We start from the raw sequence: 27,274 nt of genomic DNA, 5'->3' as shown, positions 1-27,274 counted from the left end.
TGCATTCCGAGATGCCGCTTTTAAAAACTGCTTCAATTGAAGCTAAAGTGTAACCAAATGACTTCAACCAAGCACAGCATGTCAATACTACACTTGATCTTCGCCAAAAGGCCGAGAAGCGATACCTCCTGCTCTTAAGCGTGTCAAGTTCAGGAGTAACCTGCCCGCTAAGGCTATTGGGCACAGGATTCGTGTGATGCTGTATCCATCAAGGATTTAAAGCACAGATGTACATAAATTGGCAATAAATAGTAAAATAAACTGACAGAACAGAGGAGGAGGTTTGGTCTGAAGCTCATTGGCCAACCAACTTCCGCATTCAGACAATGGGGAGCTCTGATTGACTGGAGGACCAGACTCCTTGCGGTCCTCCAACTCTTCCCATTGGTCAAAACCTCAGTATCTTCGTCAGCGGGTGGGCACCTCCCCCGCACATGTGCAGCTTCCCTCTCCCTTGAACATGCGCAGTCCGGGCCGGCGGGAGGAGATCACCGAGCGGCTTCTCGCTCTGGCCGGAGCTGTCAGCCGGTTGCCTGGAACATCGGGTGGGGACGGCCGGGCCTGCGCATTGGAACCGCAGTGACGTCACCGGAAAGCAGCGAGATTCCTATTGGCTGATTCAGGCAGGGCTCTATTGTGACGCCACAATGCGGAAGTTGGCCAATGAGCTTCAGATTAAACCTTCCGCCTCTGCAACATCTGGGAGGAAATCAATGTTTCCCCCTTTCCATTTCTTTTCTCATTCTGGGGGAAATTGGGGACTTGCAGCAACTGAAGGGTAAGGTCGTGAATCCAGTCTGTATATTCCACACATTTTTAGTCCAGTCATATGGGCATATATCTGTCTGGCCGCCTGCATTGAGATTTTCAGCTCTCTGTGTGCAGGACAGGAAGCCGTGAGCATGGATCTGTCAATCAGCCTCAATCAGCACCTTCAGGAGAATTGGGAGGGTGAATATTAGATACAGCAGAGTGAGAATGGAGGGAGAGTGTGTGGGATGGAGATTTACAGCTTTTGGGGAATGAGAGAGAAAGAATGTTCCATAGAAACTGGAATTGTCTGTTCTGATTTTCGATCCTGTACTGACACTGATGACTTGTGTCAACTTGTTTTACAGGATATTGAAAGAGGAATCACAGGCTAAAATCTCGAATGTCACGTCGAGATCTGGCAGAGTCATATTCCTTGGGACCTGAATATCATCGGCCATTGAATCTGGAAGATTTGAAAAGATTTCAAACATCAATCTGACTGAAAAAGCACCAACACACTTCCACATTCAAGTGAGAGTGTTCCAGTGCACTGACTGAAGAGCTTTAACCAGTTACACAGCCTGAATAAATATCACACCATTCACAGCGGGGAGACACTGTACACGTGTTGTGTGTGTGGATGAGGCTTCAGCTGATTGTCCACCCAAGGTAGAGGCAAGGACACCTGCATCATGGAGAAACCATGGAAATGTGCGGACTGTGGGAAGAGATACAGAGCCCCCTCTCTGCTTGATGCTCATCGGCGCAGCCACACTGGGGAGAGGCCATTCATCTGCCCTCAGTGTGGGAAGGGATTCAACCAGCTATCCAATCTATGGACACACCAGCGAATTCACACTGGGGAGAGGCCATTCATCTGCTCTCAGTGTGGGAAGGGATTCACTCGGTCATCTGACCTGCAGACACATCAGCGCGTTCACACTGGGGAGAGGCCATTCACCTGCTCTCAGTGTGGAAAGGGATTCACTGTGTCATCCGCCTTGCAGAGACACCAGCGAGTTCACACTGGGGAGAGGCCATTCACCTGCTCTCAGTGTGGGAAGAGATTCACTTGGTCATCCGACCTGCAGAGACACCAGCGAGTTCACACTGGGGAGAGGCCGTTCACCTGCTCTCAGTGTGGGAAGGGATTCACTCGGTCATCCGTCCTGCGGACACATCAGCGCATTGACAGCGGGGAGAGGCCGTTTACCTGCTCTCAGTGTGGGAAGGAATTCACTCAGTTATCCCACCTGCTGAGACATCAGTGAGGTTACACTGGGGAGAAACCGTTCACCTGTTGAGTGTATAAAAAGGGTTCAGAATTTCATCCCAGCTGCTGAGACACCAACAAGTTCACAGGGTTGGATTCTGCTGTTATTGTTTCCGCTCTCAATTACATCCAGGACTGCATTTTGTTCATTCTCACAGTTAGTCAATGGGGAAGGTGGGAGGGTTTTTTTCTGCTGGACTGGCCGGTCTCACAACTTTGCCTCCAATGGGCTGATGCTCTTTGTGTCTTGTTGCGAATACATGGTTTCAAATTTCTCAAGGATCACAGAGTGACAGGGTGTGAGGAAGTTCAGAGATATTTAGTCAGCATTTCTGTCTGAAACCCCCCAATGCTCATCCAATTTCCTTTGTAATTGGTTATTGTCTCCGTTTCCTCCACCCTCGTAGGCAGCGAGTTCCAGGTCATTACCATTCGCTGCATTAAAATATTCTTCCTCACATCCCCCCTACATCTCTGACCCAAAACTTTAACTCTGTGACCCCCTCTCCTTCTCCCATCAGCTAATGGGAACAGTTTTTCTTTGTCCACCTTATCTAAATCTGTCAGAATCTTGTCCTTTGCTGCAAGGAGAACAACCCCAGCCTGACATTGACAATAAAGAACAAACTAACAGAATATGTTCGTACCTGAAATCAAATGGGAATGTTTAAATTCTGTTTTAAAGATATTGTGAATATATTGTCCTGGACAATAAAGGAATTGGAATAACTCACCTTGGGTGTGGTTGAATGGAATATATCAATCTGGTATCCACCTACAGTCTAGGGAAAGTCTGGAATGTGTAGCTGGAAATCTTTCCCTAATATCACTGTGGATGTACTTACACAATGTGGAGATGCCGGCGTTGGACTGGGGTAAACACAGTAAGAAGTTTAACAACACCAGGTTAAAGTCCAACAGGTTTATTTGGTAGCAAAAGCCACACAAGCTTTCGGAGCCTTAAGCCCCTTCTTCAGGTGAGTGGGAATTCTGTTCACAAACAGGGCATATAAAGACACAAACTCAATTTACAGAATAATGCTTGGAATGCGAATACTTACAACTAATCAAGGCTTTAAGATACAAACAATGTGAGTGGAGAGAGCATCAAGACAGGCGGCACGGTAGCACAGTGGTTAGCACTGCTGCTTCACAGCTCCAGGGACCTGGGTTCGATTCCCGGCTTGGGTCACTGTCTGTGTTGAGTTTGCACATTCTCCTCGTGTCTGCGTGGGTTTCCTCCGGGTGCTCCGGTTTCCTCCCACAGTCCAAAGATGTGCGGGTTAGGTTGATTGGCCATGCTAAAATTGCCCCTTAGTGTCCTGAGATGCATAGGTTAGAGGGATCAGCGGGTAAATATGTAGGGATATGGGGGTAGGGTCTGGGTGGGATTGTGGTCGGTGGGCCAGATGGCCTCTTTCTGCACTGTAGGGTTTGTAAGTTTCTAAAGAGATGTGTATTGGATACTTTCAGCTCTCTGTGTCCTGGACACAGCTGGAAATCTCCATGCAGGCGGCCAGACAGATATATGTCTATCTGACTGGACTAACAATGTGTGGAATGAACAGACTGGGGGAACAATGGGTGGGGGCGGGGCTCCCGGGTCCGCGCGCCTGAACCCGGAGACGTCACCGCGGAGCAGAGTGATTGCTATTGGCTGATTGAGGCAGGGCTCATTGTGCCGTCACAATGACTCAGAGGGGCGTTCCCAGCACACACTGTCCCATTGGCAGCAATATCACTGGTTACAGAAGCAGCACACTGCGGATTGGACACCAGCTCAGAGCGGCTGGCGGTCAAAGCCCCGCCCACCCTCATGTGGGCTCGGGTTCCGCCCCCTCATTGTCCACATGCGGGAGATTAACCAATGGCAACGCGTGGAGGACCGGATGGGCGCTGGTCCTCCAGCCAATCAGAGTCCGGGCCTGATGTCAATGGCTGCGCGGAGCTTGGTCCATTGTCTGTGAGTAAAGTGTTTGAATTCTGCGCTCCAGAGGACTGTGGAGCCTCAGTCATCAAATATTTTCAAGAGAGAGATTGGTAACTTTTGAGGCATTGAGCAACTTGGGGGATAGTTTGGGAAATAGTGGCCCTATGGAAATAGTGTGCGGTAGATCAGCCAATGCTCAATCAATGGTTGAAGCAGTTCGATGGGCTGAATGGCCAACTACAGCTCCAATTTGTTATGATTTCTGTGCTGGACAGGAAGTAGTGAGCATGGATCTGTCAATCAGCCTCAATCAGCACCTTCAGGAGAATTGGGAGGGTGAATATTAAATACAGCAGAGTGAGAATGGAGGGAGAGTGTGTGGGATGGAGATTTACAGCTTTTGCACAATGAGAGAGGAAAGAATGTTCCATAGAGACTAGAATGGTCTGTTCTGAATTTCTATTTCTATTTCTAACTCATTTTACAGGATATTGAAAGAGGAATTACAGGCTGAAATCTCAAATGTCACGTCTAGATCTGGCAGTCATATTCCTTGGGAGTGAAATATCATCGGCCTTTGAATCTGGAAGGGGAAATGTTTGTCCAGTCTGTCGATTTGAAAAAAAATTCAAGCATCAGTGTGACTGGAAAAGCACCAACACACGGCCACACTCGAGTGAGAGTGTTCCAGTGCACTGACTAAAGAGCTTTAACCAGTTACACAGCCTGAATAAATATCACACCATTCACAGTGAGGACAGACCGTACTGGTGTTGTGCCTGGACGAGGTTTCAACTGATTGTCCACCCAAGAGAGCGGCAAGGACACCTGCACCATGGAGAAACCATGGAAATGTGCGGATTGTGGGAAGAGATACAGCGCCCCATCTCAGCTGGACGCTCATCGGCGCAGTCACACTGGGGAGAGGCCGTTCATCTGCTCTCAGTGTGGGAAGGGATTCACTCTGTCATCCAGCCTGCAGACACACCAGCGAGTTCACACTGGAGAGAGGCCATTCGCCTGCTCTCAGTGTGGGAACAAATTCACTCAGTTATCCAGCCTGCAGACACACCAGCGAGTTCACACTGGGGAGAGGCCGTTCACCTGCTCTCAGTGTGGGAAAGGATTCAGTCAGTTGTCCAGCCTGCGGACACACCAGCGAGTTCACACTGGGATGAGGCCATTCACCTGCTCTCAGTGTGGGAAGGGTTTCACTCGGTTATCGAACATGTGGAGACACCAGCGAGTTCACACTGGGGAGAGGCCATTCACCTGCTCTCAGTGTGGGAAGGGTTTCACTCGGTTATCGAACATGTGGAGACACCAGCGAGTTCACACTGGGGAGAGGCCATTCACCTGCTCTCAGTGTGGGAAGGGTTTCACTCGGTTATCGAACATGTGGAGACACCAGCGAGTTCACACTGGGGAGAGGCCATTCACCTGCTCTCAGTGTGGGAAGGGATTCAGTCAGTTTTCCAGCCTGCAGACACACCAGCGGGTTCATACTGGGGAGAGGCCGTTCACCTGCTCTCAGTGTGGGAAGGGATTCAGAGCTTCATCCAGCCTGCGGACACACCAGTGAGTTCACACTGGGGAGAGGCCGTTCACCTGCTCTCTGTGTGGGAAGGAATTCACTCGGTCCTCCAACCTGTGGAGACACCAGCGAGTTCACACCGGGGAGAGGCCCTTCACCTGCTCTCAGTGTGGGGAGGGATTCAGAGCTTCATCCAGCCTGCGGACACACCAGCGAGTTCACACTGGGGAGAGACCGTTCACCTGCTCTCAGTGTGGAAAGGGATTCACTCGGTCATCCAGCCTGCGGACACACCAGCGAGTTCACACTGGGGAGAGACCGTTCACCTGCTCTCAGTGTGGGAAGGCATTCATAACTTCATCCAGCCTGCGGACACACCAGCGAGTTCACACTGGGGAGAGACCATTCACCTGCTCTCAGTGTGGGAAGGGATTCACTCAGTCATCCCACCTGCGGAGGCACCAGCAAGTTCACACTGGGGAGTGGCCTTTCACCTACTCTGTGTGGGAAGCGGTTCAGTGATTCATCCAGCCAGCAGAAACACCAACAAGTTCACACCGGGTGGAAACCGTTCACCTGCTCTGTGTGTGGAAAGGGGTTCTCTCTGTTATTCTGCCTGCAGACACACCAGGGAGTTCACACTGGGGAGAGGCCGTTCAGCTGCTCTGTGTGTGAGAAGAGATTCAGTCTTTCATCTCAGCTGTTGGTACACCAGCGAGTTCACGAGTGGTTCCAGTGGTCGATTTTGCTGTTATTGTTTCTGCTTTCAATTATATTGGTCAATGGGGAGGGTCGGAGGGTTTCTTTCTGCTGGACTGACTGGTCTCACAACTTTGCCTCCAGTGGGCTGATGCTCTTGTCTTGTTGCGAATACCTGGTTTCAAATTTCACAAGGATCACAGAGTGACAAGGTGCTCGGAAGTTCAGAGATATTTAGTCAGCATTTCTGTTTGAAACCTCCCAAATGCCCATCCAATTTCCTTTGTAATTGTTTATTGTCTCCACTTCCTCCACCCTCGTCGGCAACGAGTTCCACGTCATTACCATTCACTGCATCAAAATATTACTCCTCACATGGGCAGCACGGTAGCACAGTGGTTTGCACTGCTGCTTCACAGCTCCAGGGACCTTCCCGGCTTGGGTCACTGTCTGTGTGGAGTTTGCACATTCTCCTTGTGTCTGCGTGGGTTTCCTCCGGGTGCTCTGGTTTCCTCCCACAGTCCAAAGATGTGCGGGTTAGTTTGATTGGGCATGCTAAAAATTGCCCCTTAGAGTCCTGAGATGCGTAGGTTAGAGGGATTAGCGGGTAAATGTGTAGGGATATGGGGGTAGGGCCTGGGTGGGATTGTGGTCGGTGCAGACCCGATGGGCCAAATGGCCTCTTTCTGCACTGTAGGGTTTCTCTGATTCTGTGATCCCACCCAAAACTTTAAATTTGCTTGTCATCCTTGTCCCATCAGCTAATAGGAACAGATTTTCTTTGTCCACCTTATCTAAACCTGTCAGAATCTTGTCCACCTCTATCAAATCTCCCCTCAACCTCCTTTGCTCCAAGGGGAACAACCCCAGCCTGATATTGACAATAAAGATCAATCCAACAGAATATGTTACTGTCTGAAATCAAATGGGAATGTTTAATTTCTGTTTGAAAGATATTGTGAATATATTGTCCTGGACAATAAAGGAATTGGAATAACTCACCTTGGGTGTGGTTGAATGGAATATATCAATCTGGAACCCACTTACATTCTAGTGAAAGTCTGGAATGTGTCGCTGGAAGTCTCTGCCTAACAGCACTTTGGGTCACCTATACCTCAGGCATTGTAGCAGTTCAAGAAGGCAGTGTTGGGGTTGACCATGGCCGATGCAGCTACATACAGCCACATATTCTGTTATAATTGAAGGACTGTAGTTTGAATGTGAGGCATTATAGGACTGGACTATGGAGTCACAGAGGTTTACACCATGGAAATAGGCCCATCAGCCCAACTTGTCCATGCTGCCTTTTTTTTAAAACCCCTTAGCTAATCCCAATTGCCTGCATTTGGCCCATATCCCTCTATACCCATCTTATCCATGTAACTATCTAAAAGCTTTTTAAAAGACAAAATTGTACCCGCCTCTACTGCTATCTCTGGCAGCTTGTTCCAGACACTCACCACCCTCTGTGTGAAAAAATTACCCCTTTCGACACTTTTGTATCTCTCCCCTCTCACCTTAAACCTATGCCTTCTAGTTTTAGACTCCCCTACTTTTGGGAAAAGATATTGACTATCTACCTTATTTATGCCCCTCATTATTTTATAGAGCTCTATAAGGTCACCCCTCAGCCTCCTGCGCTCCAGAGAAAAAAGTCTCAGTCTATCCAGCCTCTCCTTATAACTCAAACCATCCAGTCCCAGTTGCATCCTAGTAAATCTTTTCTGCACTATTTCTAGTTTAATAATACCCTTTCTATAATAGGATGACCAGAACTGCACACACTATTCCAAGTGTGGCCTTACCAATGTCTTGTACAACTTCAACAAGACATCCCAACTCCTGTATTCAATGTTCTGACCGATGAAACCAAGCATGTCGAATGCCTTCTTCAGCATTCTGTCCACCTGTGACTCCACTTTCAAGGAGCAATGAACATGTACCCCTCGATCTCTTTGTTCTGTTACTCCCCAATGCCCTACCATTAACTGAGTAAGTCCTGCCCTAGCTCAATCTACCAAAATGCATCACCTCGCGTTTGTCTAAATTAAACTCCATCTGCCATTCGTCAGCCCACTGGCCCGATTGATCAAGATCCTGTTGCAATCGGAGATAACTTTCTTCACTGTCCACTATGCCACCAATCTTGGTGTCATCTGCAAACTTTCTAACCATGACTCTGATATTCTCGTCCCAATCATTAATATAAATGACAAATAACAGTGGACCCAGTACTGATCCCTGAGGCACACTGCTGGTCACAGTCCTCCAGTTTGAAAAACAACCCTCTACAACCACCCTCTGGCTTCTGTCAAGAAGCCAATTTTGTATCCATTTAGATACCTCACCCTGGATCCCGTGAGATTTTAACCTTATGCAACAACCTACCATGCGGTCCTTTGTCAGAGATCTTGCTAAAGTTCATGTCGACAACATCAACTGCACTGCCCTCATCTATCTTCTTGGTTACCCCTTCAAAAAACTCAATCAAATTTGACCACAGCTCAGTTTCTGCAATCATGGACCATTAAAGCTGCTTCGCAGTGCCCTGACAGAGGACCTGGTGAGAATATTTCCTCATTGAGTTAGAATTAAACTTATTCCAGGACTGTCTGGTGTTCAGTGGCTGAGATACCCGAATCTGTGAAAAGGGGGTCTGACCAATCAACAAACAGTGGTAGGTAGTTGATTAAGAAGTTAAGAAGCGTTCTCAGGCATTGTTTAAATTATTTTACCATAAATTTGTGATGTGAACTGTGAGGGACTATGACCCGATAGTCACTGAAGTGACGGTATACTCCAAGTAGCACTGGACTGAAAAGCGAGAGTAGATTCTAATGAATGGTTATAATCCTACCCTAGCATGGCCAGTGAAAAATCAGAGCTCGAGTGATCAAGAATAATAATGTGATAAGGTGCGAAGGAATAAGATCTCCCCGTGTAAAAATCAAGTTGGGATGACATTTGTATCACATAGGAGTCAATGAATGGAATACATTGGGTATTGCACATCCCCTAGCCTGGCCTGATTGAACACATGAATGGGCTATTGAAACAATAAATCAAGCTTGACCACACACTCAAAGAGTGGCAAAGGCCTTACATAATTTGAATAATAGGCCACAAAAAGGAGGGGTGGCACGGCGGCACAGTGGTTAGCACTGCAGCCTCACAGCACCAGGGACCTGAATTTGACTCCTGGCTTGTGTCACCGTCTGTGTGGAGTTTGCACATTCTCCCCGTGTCTGCGTGGGTTTCATCCAAGTGCACCGGTTTCCTTCCACACTCCAAAGATGTGGGTTAGATTGATTGGCCATGATAAATTGCCCTTTAGTGTCAGGGTGTTATAGGGTAAATAAGTATGGTTATGGGGGTAGGGCCTGGGTGGGATTGTGGTCGGTGCAGATTGGATGGGCCGAATGGCCTCCTTCTGCACTGTAGGGATTCTATGAACCCTCTTGAGTAAGATGATAAAACAACCTGTCCCTTCAATTCTTCCCCCAGACAGGGAATATGACACACCTGTATGTAAGGGTGGCAAGGTGTGGGTACATATCTCAAACCAAACCCCACAGAAAAGGGGAGATAATTGCTGCTGGACATGCTTGGCTTGTATCTCCTAAGCTGCGTTCACTCCCTATGCATGGGGGATGGAAGGCATCCAGTAAAATATGCACTCAAAACAAATGTACTTGTGGAGAAGGACAGAAATATTATTTGTATAACATCACTGTCCAGGCACCCGTGCTCAGTGCGGCGGATTGTAGCCAATGGCCTTTTGTGATGGTATGTCCTCTACATAACTCCTCATACATGAAGCTTGCACCTTACAGCTGAGTCATGGCCAATGTCAATAGGAATTATCGCCAGTTAATGATACTATTATGCATGAATTTGGACAAGTTTGGTGGGGAGGTGATGGCCTCATGATATTATCGCTAGATTACTAATTCAGAACTCAGCTAATGTTCTGCGGACCCAGGTTCAAATCCCACCACAGCAGATGGTGACATTTAATGAAAAAGATCTGGAAATAAGAATCTACTGATGACCATGAAACCATTGTCGATTGTCAGAAAAAAACCCATCTGATTCACAATGTCCTTTCGGGAAGCAAATCTGCCATCCTTAACTGGTCTGGCCCACATGTGACTCCACGAATAATTTAAAAAAACTATGTCTGCATTACCAGCACTCACAGTGTGCATCTGAATGCCAGATAGCTTGAACCCCCTGTAAACCAATGTTGGAAAGATGCATGGGACATATTTCATGTACATACTAATAGAACATATTATTTGATATAGACACACCCACGGTATTGTGCATCTGCCTTCAATTGAACTTCATAAATTATGCAGGTTTATTGAACAAAATACACAAGTTTCTGCACACCTAACTCAAGACAGGCAACATCTTCTTAGGCAGAGTGTGGAAATGACCTGTGCTTAAGGCAAACTTCACCAAACATCGGATGAACTTAATTGCCTCAGTTTTCACCTTTGGTGGGATGTTTTTAATGTATGGTCACCCAAAGCATCCGCTGTTTTTACTTTAATGTTACATCCTGTTGTCATACTGCGTCTTTGTACCCTTTTGTTGTTCATTTTAATTGTCTTGTGGTACAGCGTACGTGCATTGTTCACACAGGTCATTGTTGTGAAGGAACTTATACAGGTACAGATGGGATTGCTGCGTTAGCTGCTGAATCTCAGGGTGGAATGCATAGAAAGTAAAGAGTTAAGATATTCACCAGTCAACTCAGCATTTATTCATGCTGTGAGAACCTAAAGAAGCAGCTGTGCTACAGAAACAAGCTGACCTTCCAGTGCTGTATTTGTATATTGTTTCCCAAGCCTGGGAATTTACCAAATCTCCTGTCAGGTTGTTTGTGCCGCACTGTAAAACACGGGGGGCGGGGCTTCGACCCGGGTACGTTGGTCTTCACCTTGGACCCGGGTACGTTGGTCTTCACCTTGGACCGGGATCACGAACGTTGCCGGGACCTCTCGAGCTCCAGACCAGCGTCGTTAGAAGGGTCCCCGACAGGCAGAAGGCAGTGAGACTCATTGTTTTAATTTCTCTCGTATTATTTACTCTTTTTGAATAAACCATTCTAATAGTTGAGAGATTATAATTCTGGTCTGTCTCTTATTTAACATTCACCTGGATCATTGGTGGCACGGTGGCACAGCAGTTAGCTGCCTCACAGCGCCAGGGACCTGAGTTTGATTCCCAGCTTGGGTCACTTGTCTGTGTTCTCCCCTTGTCTGCGTGGGTTTCCTCCGGGTGCTCCGGTTACCTCCCACAGTCTGAAAGACGTGCTGGTTCGGTGCATTGGCTATGCCAAATTCTCCCTCAGTGTCACCGAACAGGTGCAGGAGTGTGGCGACTAGGGGATTTTCACAGTGACTTCATTGCAGTGTTAATGTAAACCTACTTGTGACACTAACCGGAGGAAGCCCATGCAGACATGGGGAGAACATGCAAACTCCATCCAGACAATCACCCAAGGCTGGAATTGAACTCGGCTCCCTGGAGCTGTGAGACAGCAGTGCGAACCACCATGTCAGCCCATGTTTGCGACCAGGTGTCCCTGGAAAGGAAGCATGTGGTGCCGACCAACACAAGGTCTTCAGTGGGCACTGTGGGGGCTGGAGAGCTTCATTCCTCCCCAGAACCACATCATAGTTTTACATTTGTAACTTTTCATTCAGGGTTTAGTTTGTGGCTGTCCCTTTAAAGGATTCTCCGCCCCCCCCCCCGCCTTCCCATTCATTTAATTTGATAATTTGATCCAAATTTCGATGTTAAAGAGTACAGAAGGGGAATTCATTATTGACCCCAAATCACAGAGAATATGGAACTTGGTCCATGGTGAGTGGTTGAGGTGAACAGCATGAATACATTGAAATGAAAGTTAGATCCACACATGAGGGACACAGTAACAGAAGGATATGCTGATAGGGAGGAGATGCAGTGGGGTAGGTGGAGGCTGATGTGGAGCAAATTACTGACAGACCGATTGAGCCGGCTGGCCCGGCCCTGTGCTGGAGACTCAATGGAACAGAGACTCATGTATTTATCTGAGATCTGACTGCAGGATCGATCAAACAAACTCAGACCAGTCTTAAGGATCATGGTGTTGTGATCTCAGTGAAAACAGTATGGAGCAGACACAACATCTCAGTTACAATGAATATTCACCTTCTGAAAGCCCTTGTGTGGCCGGTGACAATGTGTGTCCGTGAAAGCTGGACCATCAATAAGAGTGACGAGGCTCCAATAAAAGTGTTTGAAATGAAAGGACTCGGACGGATATTCTGTGTGTCACGGACGGCAAAGTGGATGAATGAGTGGGTGCTGGAGAAAGCTGGTGTTCACCGGAACCTGTCTGAGGCTCTGACATCCCGGAAGCTCACCTATTTTAGACGTGTTGTGAATAGAGAGGGAGTGTTTGGAAAAAGAGGTAATGTGAGACAGAACACCTGGAAAATGTGTGCAAGGAAGGCCCGAGATGGGTGGATAATATTAGAATGTGGACCGGCCTCTCGATGGGACAGGCAGTGAAAGCAGCTGAGAAATCAGTGAAGAAAAACTGTTTAGAGTGCAGCCAATCCTCAGAACGAGGATGGATGAACGACAAGACACCTGTAGTGGTAGGAAAAAGACTATTTATTATTCAGGATAAAATTAATGTACTATAAGAAATTAAGAGCAGGCCATTTGAGTCTGCTCCACCATTCAATATGATCATGGCTGATCCTCGATCTCAATGCCATATTCTCCCCATACCGCTTGAAGCCATTAAAATCTAAAACAAAATCTATCTCTTCCTTGAATATATTCAGTGACTTGGATTCCACAGCCTTCTGTGGTAGAGAATTCCACAAGTTCACTACCCTTTGAGTTAAGAATTTTTTTCCTCATCTCAGTCTCATCTGACACCTGCTTTTGTGGATCATTTCAGTGGAAATGTGCCCTCGCTCAAAGGGAATCAGCCACTGGAATGAAAATTGAGACCGGCCAGTCCAGCAGCAAGAAACCCTCCGACCCTCCCACTTCACCAACTGTCAGAATGAACATGGTTCAGTCCTGGATGTGATTAACAGCGGCAATAACAGCAGAATCCAATCCCAGTCATCACTTGTGAACTCGCTGGTGTCTCAGCAGGTGGGATGACCGAGTGAATCCCTTCCCACACACAGAGCAGGTAAATGGTCTCTCCCCAGTGTGAACTCGCTGGTGTGTGAGCAGGTTGGATGACCGATTGAATCCCTTCCCACACACAGAGCAGATAAATGGCTTCTCCCCAGTGTGAACCCGCTGGTGTGTCAGCAGGGTAGATAACTCATAGAATCCCATCTCACACTCCGAGCAGATGAAAGGCCTCTCCCTGTCCCTGCTGTGAATTTGCTGATGTCTCAGCAGGTTGGCTCACTGAGTGAATCCCTTCCCACAGTTGGAGCAGGTGAACGGCCTCTCCCCAGTGTGAACTCGCTGGTGTGTCAGCAGGGTGGAGGAATCTCCGAATCCTTTTCCACACACGGAGCAGATGAACGGCCTCTCTCCAGTGTGAACTCGCTGATGTGCCAGCAGGTCAGGTGAATCTCTGAATCCTATCCCACACTCTGAGCAGGTGAGTGGTCTCTCCCCAGTGTGAACTCGATGGTGCCTCTGCAGACTGGAGGACCGAGTGAATCTCTTCCCACAGTCAGAGCAGATGAATTGCCTCTCCTTGGTGTGAACCTGCTGGTGTGCCAGCAGGGTGGATGAATCTCTGCATCTTTTTCCACACACTGAGCAGCTGAATGGTCTCATCCCTGTGTGAACTCGATGATGTCTCACTAGGTTGGATGAAATGCTGAATTTCTTCCCACACACAGAGCAGGTGAATGGCCTCTCTCCGCTGTGAACTCGCTGGTGTGTAAGCAGGTCGGATGCATTAGTAAATCTCTTCCCACACTGAGAGCAGGTGAATGGTCTTTCCCCGGTGTGACTGCGTCGATGAATTTCCAACTCAGATGGGGACCTGAATCCCTTTCCACAATCCTTACATTTCCACGGTTTCCCCATGGTGTCGGTGTCTCGGTGCTTTTCCAGTCACAGGGATGGTAAAATGGGTGATGGTTTACCCCATCCTATAAAATTGAGTGACTCTGTCTGATCTTGGTGTGAAGTTTGGTTTGAGATTTCTTATGGCAAGTTTTTCCCTTTTAATATCCTGTAAAAGAAGTTTGCAAATGTCATCACTGTCAGTTCAGCTCAGAAATTCAGAATAGAGAACCAGTCACTGATGGGATACATTCTGCCACATGGATAATTATGGATTGTAACATTGTCATTAAAACATGTGATACCAAAGCCACAGCAATGTGGTTGAATCTTAAGTGCCCACCAAGGGCAACTAGAGATGGGCAAGAAATGCTGGCAACCATGTCCCACAAATGAATACAAAAATGATTGAGTGTAAATAATTTACATTTAAAAATGTCTTCTGTCAACGGTGTAAATGCTCATTTATATATATCTATATAGATATATATATTTACATATTTATAAATGCTCATTTTATCATTGATTTCCTGAAGCTTCTGTTTTGAGTTTCAGACAGTTCTATGCCAAGTGTTTGAGGTGATTAAAAGTCTTTCATCTTACTCTTTGCATATCGATATTCACTAAAGCTGCACAGATTGATTTTCTTCTCATTATAAATATATTTTCAATACCTAAAAGGACAGTCTTTCAGCAATCCCCATTTTCCTTCTTTCTGGTTGATAATTAAGGGTCTGTACACTTGGTGTAATTTATGATTTTGTTCCTAATTTTATCGGTTTCCCCACCCGCCACAATCTCCACAACACAGCAAAAATAATCACTACTCACTCATTGGGATTGTCAATGGCGGGCTTTATACCCAGCATTCCCCGCGGTGCTGAAAGTCCCCTTTCGACACTGCAGGAGAGTAGTGCGCAGGCCCAATGCTCATCCAGTTGGAGCATGCGCAGTATGAGTGATGTCTCCTGAGACAAAGACGTTTCTTTGGTTAACAGGCAGTCGGTAAGGATGCGGAAACCTGGAGTGAGTAACGGAGGCGATTCTGGTTGGGAAGAGTTTGTAAACACCGGGTGAATGCTCTCACCCCCTAGACGAACCTGAAGGTGCCGCGTTTGCAGCTCCGGGTCTTTTTACCGAAACGAAGCCCCGGTTACTGGCCGCCATCTTGGTTCATAGCCGAGGAGTGCGCATGCCTCTTCGTTCAGGTGACGTAACAGAGTGGACGGGGCCTCAGGGTCTCTGTTCCCAACTGGGTCCTAGTGCCCGGTGAAACATAGCTGAGTTAACAGATTTTATGATGTGGAGATGCCGGCGTTGGACTGGGGTAAACACAGTAAGAAGTTTAACAACACCAGGTTAAAGTCCAACAGGTTTATTTGGCAGCAAAAGCCACACAAGCTTTCGGAGCTCTGAAAGCTTGTGTGGCTTTTGCTACCAAATAAACCTGTTGGACTTTAACCTGGTGTTGTTAAACTTCTTACTGTGTTAACAGATTTTAAACAGCTTCACCCACTCCCAGGCTGCAGCTGATGTTTGCAGCCCAAAGGAGTCCATGGGCCATGTTTACATTATATTAATATTATATTATAGCCCAAAGATGTGGATTGCCCATGTTAAATTGCCTCTTAGTGTCCCAAGACGTGCAGGTTAAATGGGAAATTGTGAGGTTACCAGGATAGGGTGAGGAAGAACACCTGGATAAGATGCTCTGTCAGAGAGTCATTGCATACTCAATGGGTGAAATGGCACATTCTGCACTGTCGGGATTCTATATTCAGTGTGAGATGTTGCAGCCCTGTATAGTTACCTGAAGGAGCTGCTCCGCAACCTTTGTTAACACTTTCGCCCCAACCTCCTAGTCTTTGGCTGTGTGGGGGGAAGTTGGGGAGAACAAAGAAAAGTACAGCACAGGAACAAACCCTTTGATCCTCCAAGTCTATGCCAATCTTGATACCCTAATTTACAAAAAACCTTCTGCCTTTGCTCGGTCTGTATCCCTTTGGGCAGCACGGTGGCACAGTGGTTAGCACTGCTGCCTCAGAGCTCCAGGGTCCCAGGTTTAATTCTGGCCTTGGGTCACTTTCTGTGTGGAGTTTGCACATTCTCTCCGTGTCTGTGTGGGTTTCCTCCGGGTGCTCCAGTTTCCTCCCACAGTCCAAAGATGTGCGGGTTAGGTTGATTGGCCATGATAAATTGACCCGAGTGTCAGGAGAATTAGTAAAGTAAATGTGTGCGGTTACGGGAATTGGCCCTGGGTGGGATTTTTAAAAATTAATTTGTGGGACATGGGTGTCACTGGCTGGCCAGCATTTATTGCCCATCCTTAGTTGCCCTTGTTCAGAGGGCAGTTGAGAGTCAACCACATTGCTGTGGCTCTGGAGTCACATGTAGGCCTGACCAGAAAAGGACAGCAGATTTCCTTCCCTAAAAGACATCAGTGAACCAGATGGATTTTTCCGACAGTCGACAATGGTTTCATGGTCATCAGTAGATTCTTAATTCCAGATATTTTTTGTTGAATTCAAATTCCACCACCTGCCGTGGCAGGATTTGAACGCGGGTCCCCAGAACATTAGCTGAGTTTCTGGATTAATAGTTGAGCGATAATTTCTAATTCCTCCCTATTCAAGTACCCATCCAGATTCCTGTTAAATTTTGCTAATGTGCCTGCTTCCACCACCTATTTGGCAGCACGTTCCAGGCACCTACCGCTCTGTGAGAAAAACTTCCACTGCACATCTCCCTTAAACATTCCCCTTCTCATCTTGAACCTGTGCCCCTTGTAATTGATAATTCCACCCTAAGAAAAAAACCTCTGACTATCCACCCTGTCAATGCCTCTCATAATTTTGTAGACCTCTATCAGGTCTCCTGTCAGCCTCTGTCTTTCCAGCGAAAAATCCTATTCAACCCCTCCTCGCCAACATCCTTGAGACCAGGCAACATCGTGGTGAACCTTCTTTGCACTCTCTCCAAAGCTTCCAGGTCCTTCTGGTAGTATGGTGGCCAGGAATGCATGCAATACTCCAAATGCAGCTTAACCAAGATCAGAGTATCTTCTCCTGGACCTGCTCTTGGGCCAGATTCAAACAACAATTTGTTGAAGCTGAATGAGCAGTGTCCATAGCAATTGGGTGGATGTCGCATATCCTTGCAGTCTCTCCTGGAGAGGGAGCATGTGGTGTCCACTGATGCACTTGCTACCTTCCACAACTGATGAGCATCGCAGGGTACAAAGTAACTTCAAGACACTGGAAACAACATTCTGGTTTAGTTAGGAAGCTAACCTTTCTTCTTGTTGGTACTTTGTTGCTGATCTTTTTCTTCTTTTAGTTTGTTTGGACCACATATTTGGGGAAACAAACAAGGGAAAAGAATATTCAATAGAAAATTAAATATCTGTTCTGAATTTCTGTCATGTTACAATGATGATTTTTGTAAACTCCTTTTACAGGGTATTAGAAGAGGAAGTTTTGCAAATGTGAAACTCAAACACAACATCACACAAAAATACAACAGAATTGTTCCATTCATCAGAACATGATTATCATCGACCTTTGAATGTGGAAGCAGAAATGTTTTGCAAACATCAGTGTGACTGGAAAAGCACCGAGACACACACACACCCGAGTGAGAGTGTTCCAGTGAACTGAGTGTGGAAAGAGCTTTAACCAGTTACACAGCCTGAAAAAAACATCACAACAGTCACAGCCAAGAGAAAACATCATGTGTTCTGTGTGTGGATGAGGCTTCAACTGATCATCCAACCTGGAGATACACAAGGACACCAGCACCATGGAGAAACAGTGGAAATGTGCATATTGTGGTAAGGGGTTCAGTTACCCTTCCCAGCTTAAAAATCATCAACGCAGTCACACTGGGGAGAGACCATTCACCTGCTCCATGTGTGGGAAGGGATTCATTCAGTCATCCCACCTGCTTTCACACCAGCAAGTTCACCTTGATGAGAGGCTGTTAAACCGCTCGGACTGTGAAAGCAACTTTAAAAGCTCGGAGGACCTGGTCACGCACCAGGTTGTTCACACTGAGAGACAGTTCAGTTGCTCTCACTGTGGGAGGGGCTTCATACGATCACAGAACCTCATCGAACATGAACGCACTCACACTGGGGAGAGGCCATTCACCTGCTCTGTGTGTGGGAAGGGATTCACGCGATTATCCTACCTCACTACACATCGTCTGGTTCACACTGATAACAGACCTTTCAAATGTACTGAATGTGAGAAGAGTTATAAAACCACAAGTGAATTGCTGATACACCAGCGGGTTCACACTGGGGAGAGGCCATTCACCTGCGCTGTGTGTGAGAAGGCATTTGCACGATCATCTCACCTCGCTAAACACCAACTGGTTCACACAGATAAAAGACTTTTCAAATGCTCTGAGTGTGAGAAGACTTACAGAACCACAACTGACCTGCTGACACACCAGCGAGTTCACACTGGGGAGAGGCCATTCAGATGTACAGTGTGTGGGACAGGATTCACTCTGTCATCCAGCCTCCAGAAACACCAGCGAGTTCACACTGGGAAGAGGTCGTTCACCTGCTCCACGTGTGGAAAAGGATTCATTTATTCAGCCAATCTTCTGACACACCAGCGAGTTCACACTGGGGAGAGGCCATTCCTTTGCTCCGACTGTGGGAAGACATTCATCCACTCATCCCACCTTTTGAGACACCAGAAAGTTCACAAATGACAGAAGGATTTGGATTCTGCTGTTATCTTTAAAAATTCATTTTACAGGACGTGAGGGTCGCTGACTGGGCCGAGCATTTATCACCCATCCCTAATTCCCCTCCATTGCAGAGGCCATCTCAGAGTCAACCACATTGCTGTGGCTCTGGAATCACATGTAGGCCAGACCAGGTAAGGGCGGCAGATTTCCTTCCCTAAAGGACATTAGTGAACCAGATGGGTTTTTCCGACAATTGTCATGGTCATCAGTTGACTTTTAATTCCAGATTAATCACATCCAAGCCTGAAACATGTTCAGCCTGAGAGCTGGGGTTTCTTCATGCTGATGTTAATAATCTCCATAACTTGCTGCAGTTTAGTATCCGATGTGTGTCAAATGAACTAATATTATTTCAGACACACCGTCGTGTCCTTTATTTCTCCAGGATAAGAGGAGATTATTCGATATCCTGTTACTGACTGCTCCATTTGTGAGTATTTTTTTTCTCCTTTCTCACTGTCTGGATCATTTCAGTTGCGGACCTTCAGCTATTCTCTTGGACCCAGACCTTCCAGAACGTCTCTCCTCACCTGGGGAATCAGTGAAGGGAGTGATAACACACTCGGCCTCAGTCAAAGCAAAACCCAGTCTTGATGTGCTGGACCCATCATTGAGAATAGGGATGTTTGTGGAGTCTCCTCTTCCTGTGGTTCCACTTTGGGCTGAAGTCAGTGAGGTCTCTGATCTGTGTTCTGTTTTTTATACCAGTAAAACAAATAAACTAATTAACAAGTGAAATCTCCTCAAAACATCATTGTAACAAAAAGACAGAACTTCAAAGAAAATGTATGAAAATTAATTAAAATGTTGTTTAATATAAACCAAAAGTGAATGGGCGGCACAGTGGTTAGCACTGCTGCCTCACAGCGCCAGGGACCTGGGTTCAGTTCTGGCCTTGGGTCACTGTCTGTGTGGAGTTTGCATGTTCTCCCCGTGTCTGTGTGGGTTTCCTCCGCATGTTCTGGTTTCCTCCCACAGTCCAAAGATGTGCAGGTTAGGTTGATCGGCTGTGCTAAATTGACCCTAGTGTCAGGGGGATTAGGAGAGTAAATATGTGGGGTTACGGGAATAGGGCTTGGGTGGGATTGTGGTCGGTGCAGACTCGATGGGCCGAATGGCCTCATGCACTGTACGGATTCTATGATTCTGTGACATGAAACAGAATCAGGGTGAAAGGTAACTAATGAGACTAAAATGTCATTACTGGGGGGCCGGGATTGATGATGCAGCCCCGACCCCACAAGAACCCACCAGTCATGGAAGGCCTGGCAGTGGCAGTGGACACCATGTGCTCCCTTTCCAAGGCCACCCAGCCGTGAATTTAACCCTGGTACAGAGGCAGACATTTGGGTTGGTGGAACCCCCTCGAGCAGATCAGTGTTTGGGAAATGGATGTCTGTAGAACATGAGGGCAGGGTTACATTGTACAGGAAGAGAAACAGAAACCCAAACAGCACAAGAGGCTGGTTATTGATGATTCTTGTGAATATTATTCCCAGGGTATTAGCAGGGGATGATTTACAGGGAGGGAACTTATAGCCAAACATCACATTGAGATCTAACAGAATCACTCGATTCATCAGGACCTGAATATCATTAACCTTTCAATGTGGAAGGAGAAATGTTTGTTTGTTCTATCTGTGGGAAAAGATTTCATAGAAACCCTACAGTGCAGAAGGAGGCCATTCGGCCCATCGACTCTGCACCGACCACAATCCCACCCAGGCCCTACCCCCACATATTTACCCGCTAATCCCTCTAACCTACACATCTCAGGACTCTAAGGAGCAATTTTTAACCTGGCCAATCAACCTAACCCGCAGTTTTTTGGACTGTGGGAGGAAACCGGAGCACCCGGAGGAAACCCACGCAGACATGAGGAGAATGTGCAAACTCCACACAGACAGTGACCCAAGCTGGGAATCGAACCCAGGTCCCTGGAGCTGTGAAGCAGCAGTGCTAACCACTGTGCTACCGTGCCGCCCTATTTCAAATATCAGTGTGACTGGAAAAGCACCGAGACACAGACACACCCGAGTGAGAGTGTTCCAGTGAACTGAGTGTGGAAAGAGCTTTAACCAGTTACACAGCCTGAAAATACATCACAGCATTCACAGCGAGGAGAGACTGTATACGTGTTGTGTGTGTGGATGAACCTTTGACTGATCATCCAACCTGGAGAGACACAAGGACACCAGCACCATGGAGAAAGCATGGACATATGGGGATTGAGGGATGTGATTCATTTACCCGTTTCAACTGGGAAATGATCAACACAGTCACACTGAGGAGAGAACTTTCACCTTCTCCATGTGTGGAGATGGATTTACTCAGTTATCCAGTCTGTCGGCACACCAGCAAGTTCATTCGGGGAGAGGCTGTTCAGATGCTCCAGGTGAGGGAAGGAATTTGCTGACTCATCTGACCTGCTGGCGTATGAGCAAGTTCACACTGAGGAGGGTGCATTCGCCTGCTCTGTGTGTGGGAAAGGGACTCGCTGCATCATCCAACCTACTGAGACACCAGTGAGTTCACAAATGGGTGCAGGAGTTGGATTTGGCTAATGCTGCAGTTAGGATTGGACGTGTGGGTGAATCCTGAGGTGTGTAAGAAATGTGACCCAGCCGCTCTTTTCCATGGATCAGAGCTCCTAGACATGGAACAAAAGCTCCTTTACAACTGTGTTTAGAGTCAAGAAGAAGAACGGTGATTGCTGGAAACATGCTGTCAAATCAGAAATTGGTGTAAAGCTGGGATCTGTTCCTGACTGAGTGAAACGGCAGGTTTAAGTTTCCAGTCTGAAAATAGTACAGATTTAAAATGTTAGTGTGAATTCCTGAATCTACCAATGTAAGGCAATGGAAACATCAAGTTACATTTCTGTCTGGAACCTTTAACCATCTCTCACCTTCCATTGACTTCAATGTGATGGAAACTCACTGTTGAAATCTCTCAGCATTTGAAACATGTTTACAAATGATTGGAGGGTTTTTAGTTGAGATCTTTCTTCTGTCCACTTGAGGTATTAAATAACAGACTTTCTCCTGTGAATATCCAGCTGGAGTTTTGGGCCCTGATGTGTTTCCTTGTTCATCTTGTTGACTCTAAATATTGAATCTTGTGGTTTCAAACACCAGATAATCAAATTCCCAACAACGGATTGTCTTTTACTGACTTTATTAACTGCACTGCAATAATACAGACAGAGTAATTCCTCACATGGTTCCAGTGCTCAACGAAGTACTGAAATGATAAAATTTATATGCATTTCAAAGCCTGTAACATAGGAATGGTGTATTGGTCTGTAACTTTAATTCAATGTTCCTTCTTTTAATATCATGTCCACCACTTTCCTGTTACCTGATCAATTTGTTTATTGTTATTACAGGATTGTCACATATTTCCATTGTTTGTATCTTTAATTTTATGAATCTTTGACGTAAGTTACACAGCAGTTAAGTCTTTGGGCTGTGAGTGTGTTTCTTGAATAAAATACCATTACATTTTTAAAATAGGAATTCGATCTGGAGAACAGAGATAATACAGTCGATTCAGAACTCCCTTCTCCTCAGCTCTGATCTAAAAGGCTACGACTCTCATCAATTTTTACAGATGCACCATAGAAAGCATTCTTCCTGGTTATATCACAGCTTGGTATGGCTCCTACTCTGACCAAAACCACAAGGAACCACAAAGAGTTGGGAATGTAGCCCAGTCCATCACGCAAATCAGCCTCCCATCCATTGACTCTGTCTACACTTCCCACTGCCTCAGAAAAGCAGCCAGCATAATCAAGGACCCCACGCACCCCGAACATTCTCTCTTCCAGCTTCTTCCATCAGGAAAAAGATACAAAAGTCTGAGGTCACGTACAAAAGTCTGAGGTCATGTACCAACCGAGTCAAGAACAGCTTTTTCCCTGCTGCCATCAAACTTCTGAATGGTCCTATCACGTATTAAGCTGATCTTTCTCCACACCCTAGCTATGACTATAATACTATATTCTACATCCTCTCCTTTCCTTCTCCCCTTTGTACTTTATGAACAGGATGTTTGTCTGTATAGTTCACAAGAAACAATACTTTTCACTGTATCCCAATACATGTGACAATAAATCAAATCATCCCTTTCCCCCTATGTACTCTATGTACGGTATGCTTTGTCTGTATAGCGTGCAAGAAACAATACTAATACATGTGACTATAATAAATCAAATCAAATTCAGTTTAAACCTGGTTTGCAGACATGAACAAAGAACAGTACAGCACAGGAAACAGGCCCTTCGGCCCTCCAAGCCTGTGCCGCTCCTTGGTCCAACTAGACCAATCGTTTGTATCCCTCCATTCCCAGGCTGCTCATGTGACTATCCAGGTAAGTCTTAAACGATGTCAGCGTGCCTGCCTCCACCACCCTACTTGGCAGCGCATTCCAGGCCCCCACCACCCTCTGTGTAAAAAACGTCCCTCTGATATCTGAGTTATACTTTGCCCCTCTCAGCTTGAGCCCGTGACCCCTCGTGATCGTCACCTCCGACCTGGGAAAAAGCTTCCCATTGTTCACCCTATCTATACCCTTCATAATCTTGTACACCTCTATTAGATCTCCCCTCATTCTCCGTCTTTCCAAGGAGAACAACCCCAGTCTACCCAATCTCTCCTCATAGCTAAGACCCTCCATACCAGGCAACATCCTGGTAAACCTTCTCTGCACTCTCTCTAACGCCTCCACGTCCTTCTGGTAGTGCGGCGACCAGAACTGGACATTCCAGTCACATATTGAAGGTGAGTGAGATCCTGTGAGACACACACTGAGCCCAGTAGCTGAAAGTGATTCACAAACTGTGTTTTGTGTTCATTGATCCCAGCAATGTTACTGAAACCTTCCCTGGATCTCGAGGCTGGGAGAGACACTCTGGTAGGTATGGGGAGCTGGGACTTGTCCATGAGAGTAACTGAAGGTATGAGACTGAAATAATCTCGAGTTAGAAAGGAGAAAAGGTTCAGTCCTGGGTGTGATTCTCAGCAGCAACAGCAGAGTCCAGCTTTGTCGGCAAGATGTGAAGTTTCTGGTGTTTCAGCAGGCGGGATGTCCGAGTAAATCTCTTCTCACACACAGAGCAGGTGAGCAGCTTCTTCCTGGTGTGAACTCGCCGGTGTTTAACCAGGTCGAACGACTGAACAAATCCCTTCCCACACACACAGCAGGTGAAGGGCTTCTCCCCAGTGTGGATGCGTTCGTGTCTCTGGAGGCTGGAGGACTCAGGGAAACGCTTCCCACACACGGAGCAGATGAAGGCCTTCTCCCCGGTGTGAACAAGCTGGTGTTTCTGCATGTGGTGTAAACAAGTAAAGGCCCTCCCGCACACATGACAAATGTACGGCCTCTCCCCGGTGTGAACCCGCTCGTGTATCACAACATGGGACAAACGAGGGAAACTCTTCCCACACACAAAGCAGGTGAACGGCCTCTCCCCGGTGTGAACTCGCTTGTGTGTGCGCAGGGCGGATGACTGAGTGAATCTCTTCCCACACACAGAGCAAGAGAATGGCCTCTCCCCAATGTGAATCCGCTTGTGCATCACAAGGTGTGTTGAACGAGTGAATCCCCTCCCACACTCGGAGCAGGTGAACAGCCTTTCTCCGGTGTGAATTCGTTGGTGTATCACAAGATGAGATGAGCGAGTGTATCCATTCCCACACTCGGAGCAGGTGAATGGTTTCTCCCCCGTGTGAACAAGTTTGTGCCTCAGAAGGTGGAATGAATGATTGAATCTCTTCCCACACACAGAGCACGGGAACGGCCTCTCCCCACTGTGAGTGCACTGGTGTCTCAGGAGACTATTGTTTGTTTGAAAGGTCTTCTCACACTCTGAGCATTTAAAACTTCTCTCATCAGAGTGAATGAGCTGGTGCTCAGTGTAGTGGGAGGACTGAGTGAATCTCTTCCCACACTGGGAGCAGCTGAATGGCCTGTCCTTGGTGTGAACTTGTTGGTGCTCAGTGAGATGCACTGAGTCGCTGAATGACTCCCCGCAGTGGGAGCAGCTGAACGGTCTCTCGTGTGTGTGAAGGAGCTGGTGCTCTGCAAGGCGGGAGGACTGGCTGAACCTCTTCCAGCAGTGGGAGCAGCTGAACGGTCTCTCGTCAGTGTGAAGGAGCTGGTGTTGGGCCAGTTCCTCAGAGTTTTTAACGCTGTCCCCAGAGTCAGAGCTTTGAAGAGGCTCCTCATCAATGTGATCGAGTTGGTGAGCCAGCAGGTTGGACGAACACATGAATTTCTTTCCACACATGGAGCAGGTGAATGAACTCTCACTATGGCGAGTTCGCTGTCGTGTCATCATGTTTTCCAGCTGTATCAATCCCTCCCCACAGGAGGAGCAGGTTTACAGACTCTCACCAGCTTCCTGCTGAGACAGTCAATTAAATCCCTTCAGATGTACAAATCTTCACATCCTGATTAATTGACTTTCCAATTGTGACACGAAGTTTGGTTTGTTTTTCCTGACTGCAAATCCTCCTCTTCCATTACCCTGCAAAATAATTTCACGAAGAATTACATCGACTATATAATACACAAACAGGCCATTCGGGCAATCTAGTCTGTACGGAGTTTCTACTCCACACGAGTCTCCTCCCATTCTGCTAACCTCGTCTCAGCCTTTCAGCTTCTCTTTTCTCTCATTCTCATCTAGTTTCCTTTTGAAAAAATCTAAGTTATCTGTCTCAACTACTTCCAGTCAGTTCCACATTTTAACAACTGTTTGTGAAAAGAAATGTCTCCTGTTTTCCTGTTGGATTTATTAGTCTGGATTGTGCACTGTGAAGATGTGGTGCAGTGGGGAGTTACCCTTCTTCTGAGTCAGAAGCTCTGGTTTCCAGTCCCACTCAGAGTACATGGCCAAGGAAGGTGTGTTCATAATGTGGCCAAACTGTAAATCATTCATAGAATCACTACAGTGCAGAACGAGGCCATTCGGCCCATCGTGTCTGCACCGACCACAATCCCGCCCTTGCCCTATCCCCAGGCATTGACCCAGGCTAGTCCCCCTGATACTAAAGGGCAATTTAGCATGGCCAATGCACCTAACTTGCACATCTTTGGACTGTGGGAGGAAACCAGAGCACCCAGAGGAAACCCACGCAGACACACTGAGAATGTGCAAACTCCACACAGACAGTGACCTGGGCCGGGAATCGAACCTGGATCCCTGCCGCTGTGAGGCAGCAGTGCTAACCACTGTGCCACCGTGCTGCCCTTCAAACATACACCAATGATAGACAATAAGAGCGGGAGAGATTCCTGGTCAGTCATATGATGGAAACAATTTGGAGCCTCTCCCATCACTATTCATGGCTCCACGGGTAGCGGATATAAAAGTTTCTGCAGCCTGGTTCCTTGTGGGGTCTAGCTGGCCGGTGTGGATCAGATTGGTGCCGACAGCACGGGGTTCAATCCCCATTCTGGCTGGGGTGAATTTGGGTTCTGCCTCTTTGCCCGACCCATGGCGGAGATCCTGACACTTTGGTCAGACCAGCCTTCAGGTAGAGAACACAACAATAAGAAGTTTGTGTGTTCATGGTTCCCAGTATTAGATAGATCAACAAACATTCTGACTGCTAATTCCATTCAGAAGAGACAAATAATTCTCTTGATTTGAGTTTGCTGTGTGTAAACCATCCCCTTGTAAAAGAGTTTCCAAAATCCATCACTCAGTCCGCCTGCTGAAGGGAGCACTGCGCACGCGCGCTGCTGCACTGCTACTGATAAAGATGGCGCTACGCATGCGCTTTTCTACACATTGCCTCCTACAAAGATGGCGGTCGGTATCCGGGTCTTCCAACCGTGGAACCGGCTGCTTCTCATTCCGGGATTGCGGCCTCTATCGAGGATTATCTGAAACATCGGCACACACCCACCGGCTCCAGCTCCCTTCCGCTCTCAGACGTTACTCACCCGCTTGATATTTAACACGACCGCCTCTGTTCTGGTTTTTGTGGCCGACACCACTGATTTCTAAACCTTTCCCTCCGACGCCATCCTTCCCGCTCACCCGGCACTTACTCACTGGCTGCATACACACACTGCGCATGCTCCACATCACAATGCCCGGGGGCTGATTGACGGCAGCTCCGGGCCAATAGGAAGAGGGGGCGTGGCTGGAGGACCGAGCGGGAGCGGCTGGTCCTCCAACCAATCGGAGTGAATAAAGGGCGGGACCTGAAGCATGCGCAGTGCCGGTAATGGCGACGGAGAGGCGGACGGTTTTAAT

At 47.2% G+C, this 27,274-nt stretch overlaps 2 protein-coding genes and 1 pseudogene across 2 annotated transcripts; 2 read left to right on the top strand and 1 right to left on the bottom strand.

Moving 5' to 3' along the window:
* The window catches only part of LOC144480750 (uncharacterized), a 112,115-nt pseudogene extending 98,906 nt beyond the window's left edge, over positions 1-13,209 (top strand).
* Positions 12,854-27,066, bottom strand: LOC144480749 (uncharacterized). Its single transcript, XM_078200328.1, has 4 exons — positions 26,959-27,066; positions 24,008-25,534; positions 15,382-15,503; positions 12,854-14,293 (listed from the first exon to the last, which is right to left on the bottom strand). Exons 2-4 carry the CDS (start codon positions 25,343-25,345, stop codon positions 13,627-13,629), a joined length of 2,127 nt encoding a protein of 708 aa, XP_078056454.1. The 5' UTR covers positions 25,346-25,534; positions 26,959-27,066; the 3' UTR covers positions 12,854-13,626.
* LOC144481032 (uncharacterized) lies at positions 15,192-19,740 on the top strand. Its single transcript, XM_078200676.1, has 2 exons — positions 15,192-15,270; positions 17,702-19,740. The coding sequence occupies exon 2, from the start codon at positions 18,043-18,045 to the stop codon at positions 18,964-18,966; it is 924 nt and encodes a 307-aa protein (XP_078056802.1). The 5' UTR covers positions 15,192-15,270; positions 17,702-18,042; the 3' UTR covers positions 18,967-19,740.
* Positions 27,067-27,274: the final 208 nt, after the last annotated feature.

This window comes from Mustelus asterias, chromosome 30 (genome assembly GCF_964213995.1).
Source record: "Mustelus asterias chromosome 30, sMusAst1.hap1.1, whole genome shotgun sequence".
Classification (NCBI taxonomy): Eukaryota; Metazoa; Chordata; class Chondrichthyes; order Carcharhiniformes; family Triakidae; genus Mustelus; species Mustelus asterias.
Note: the sequence above shows the minus strand (reverse complement) of the source record. Positions and strands in the feature narration are given on the sequence as shown.

Excerpts from the sequence above, each read along its gene's own strand:
- LOC144480749 (XM_078200328.1), bottom strand. The coding sequence starts at position 25,345 with ATGATGACACGACAGCGAACTCGCCATAGTGAGAGTTCATTCACCTGC. Across the intron at positions 15,504-24,007 it reads CTGAGAATCACACCCAGGAC|GACCCAGTTGGGAACAGAGA; the intron begins TGAACCTTTTCT and ends ACCGGGCACTAG. Across the intron at positions 14,294-15,381 it reads GTAACCGGGGCTTCGTTTCG|ACTGGAAAAGCACCGAGACA; the intron begins GTAAAAAGACCC and ends ACCATCCCTGTG.
- LOC144481032 (XM_078200676.1), top strand. The coding sequence starts at position 18,043 with ATGGAGAAACAGTGGAAATGTGCATATTGTGGTAAGGGGTTCAGTTAC.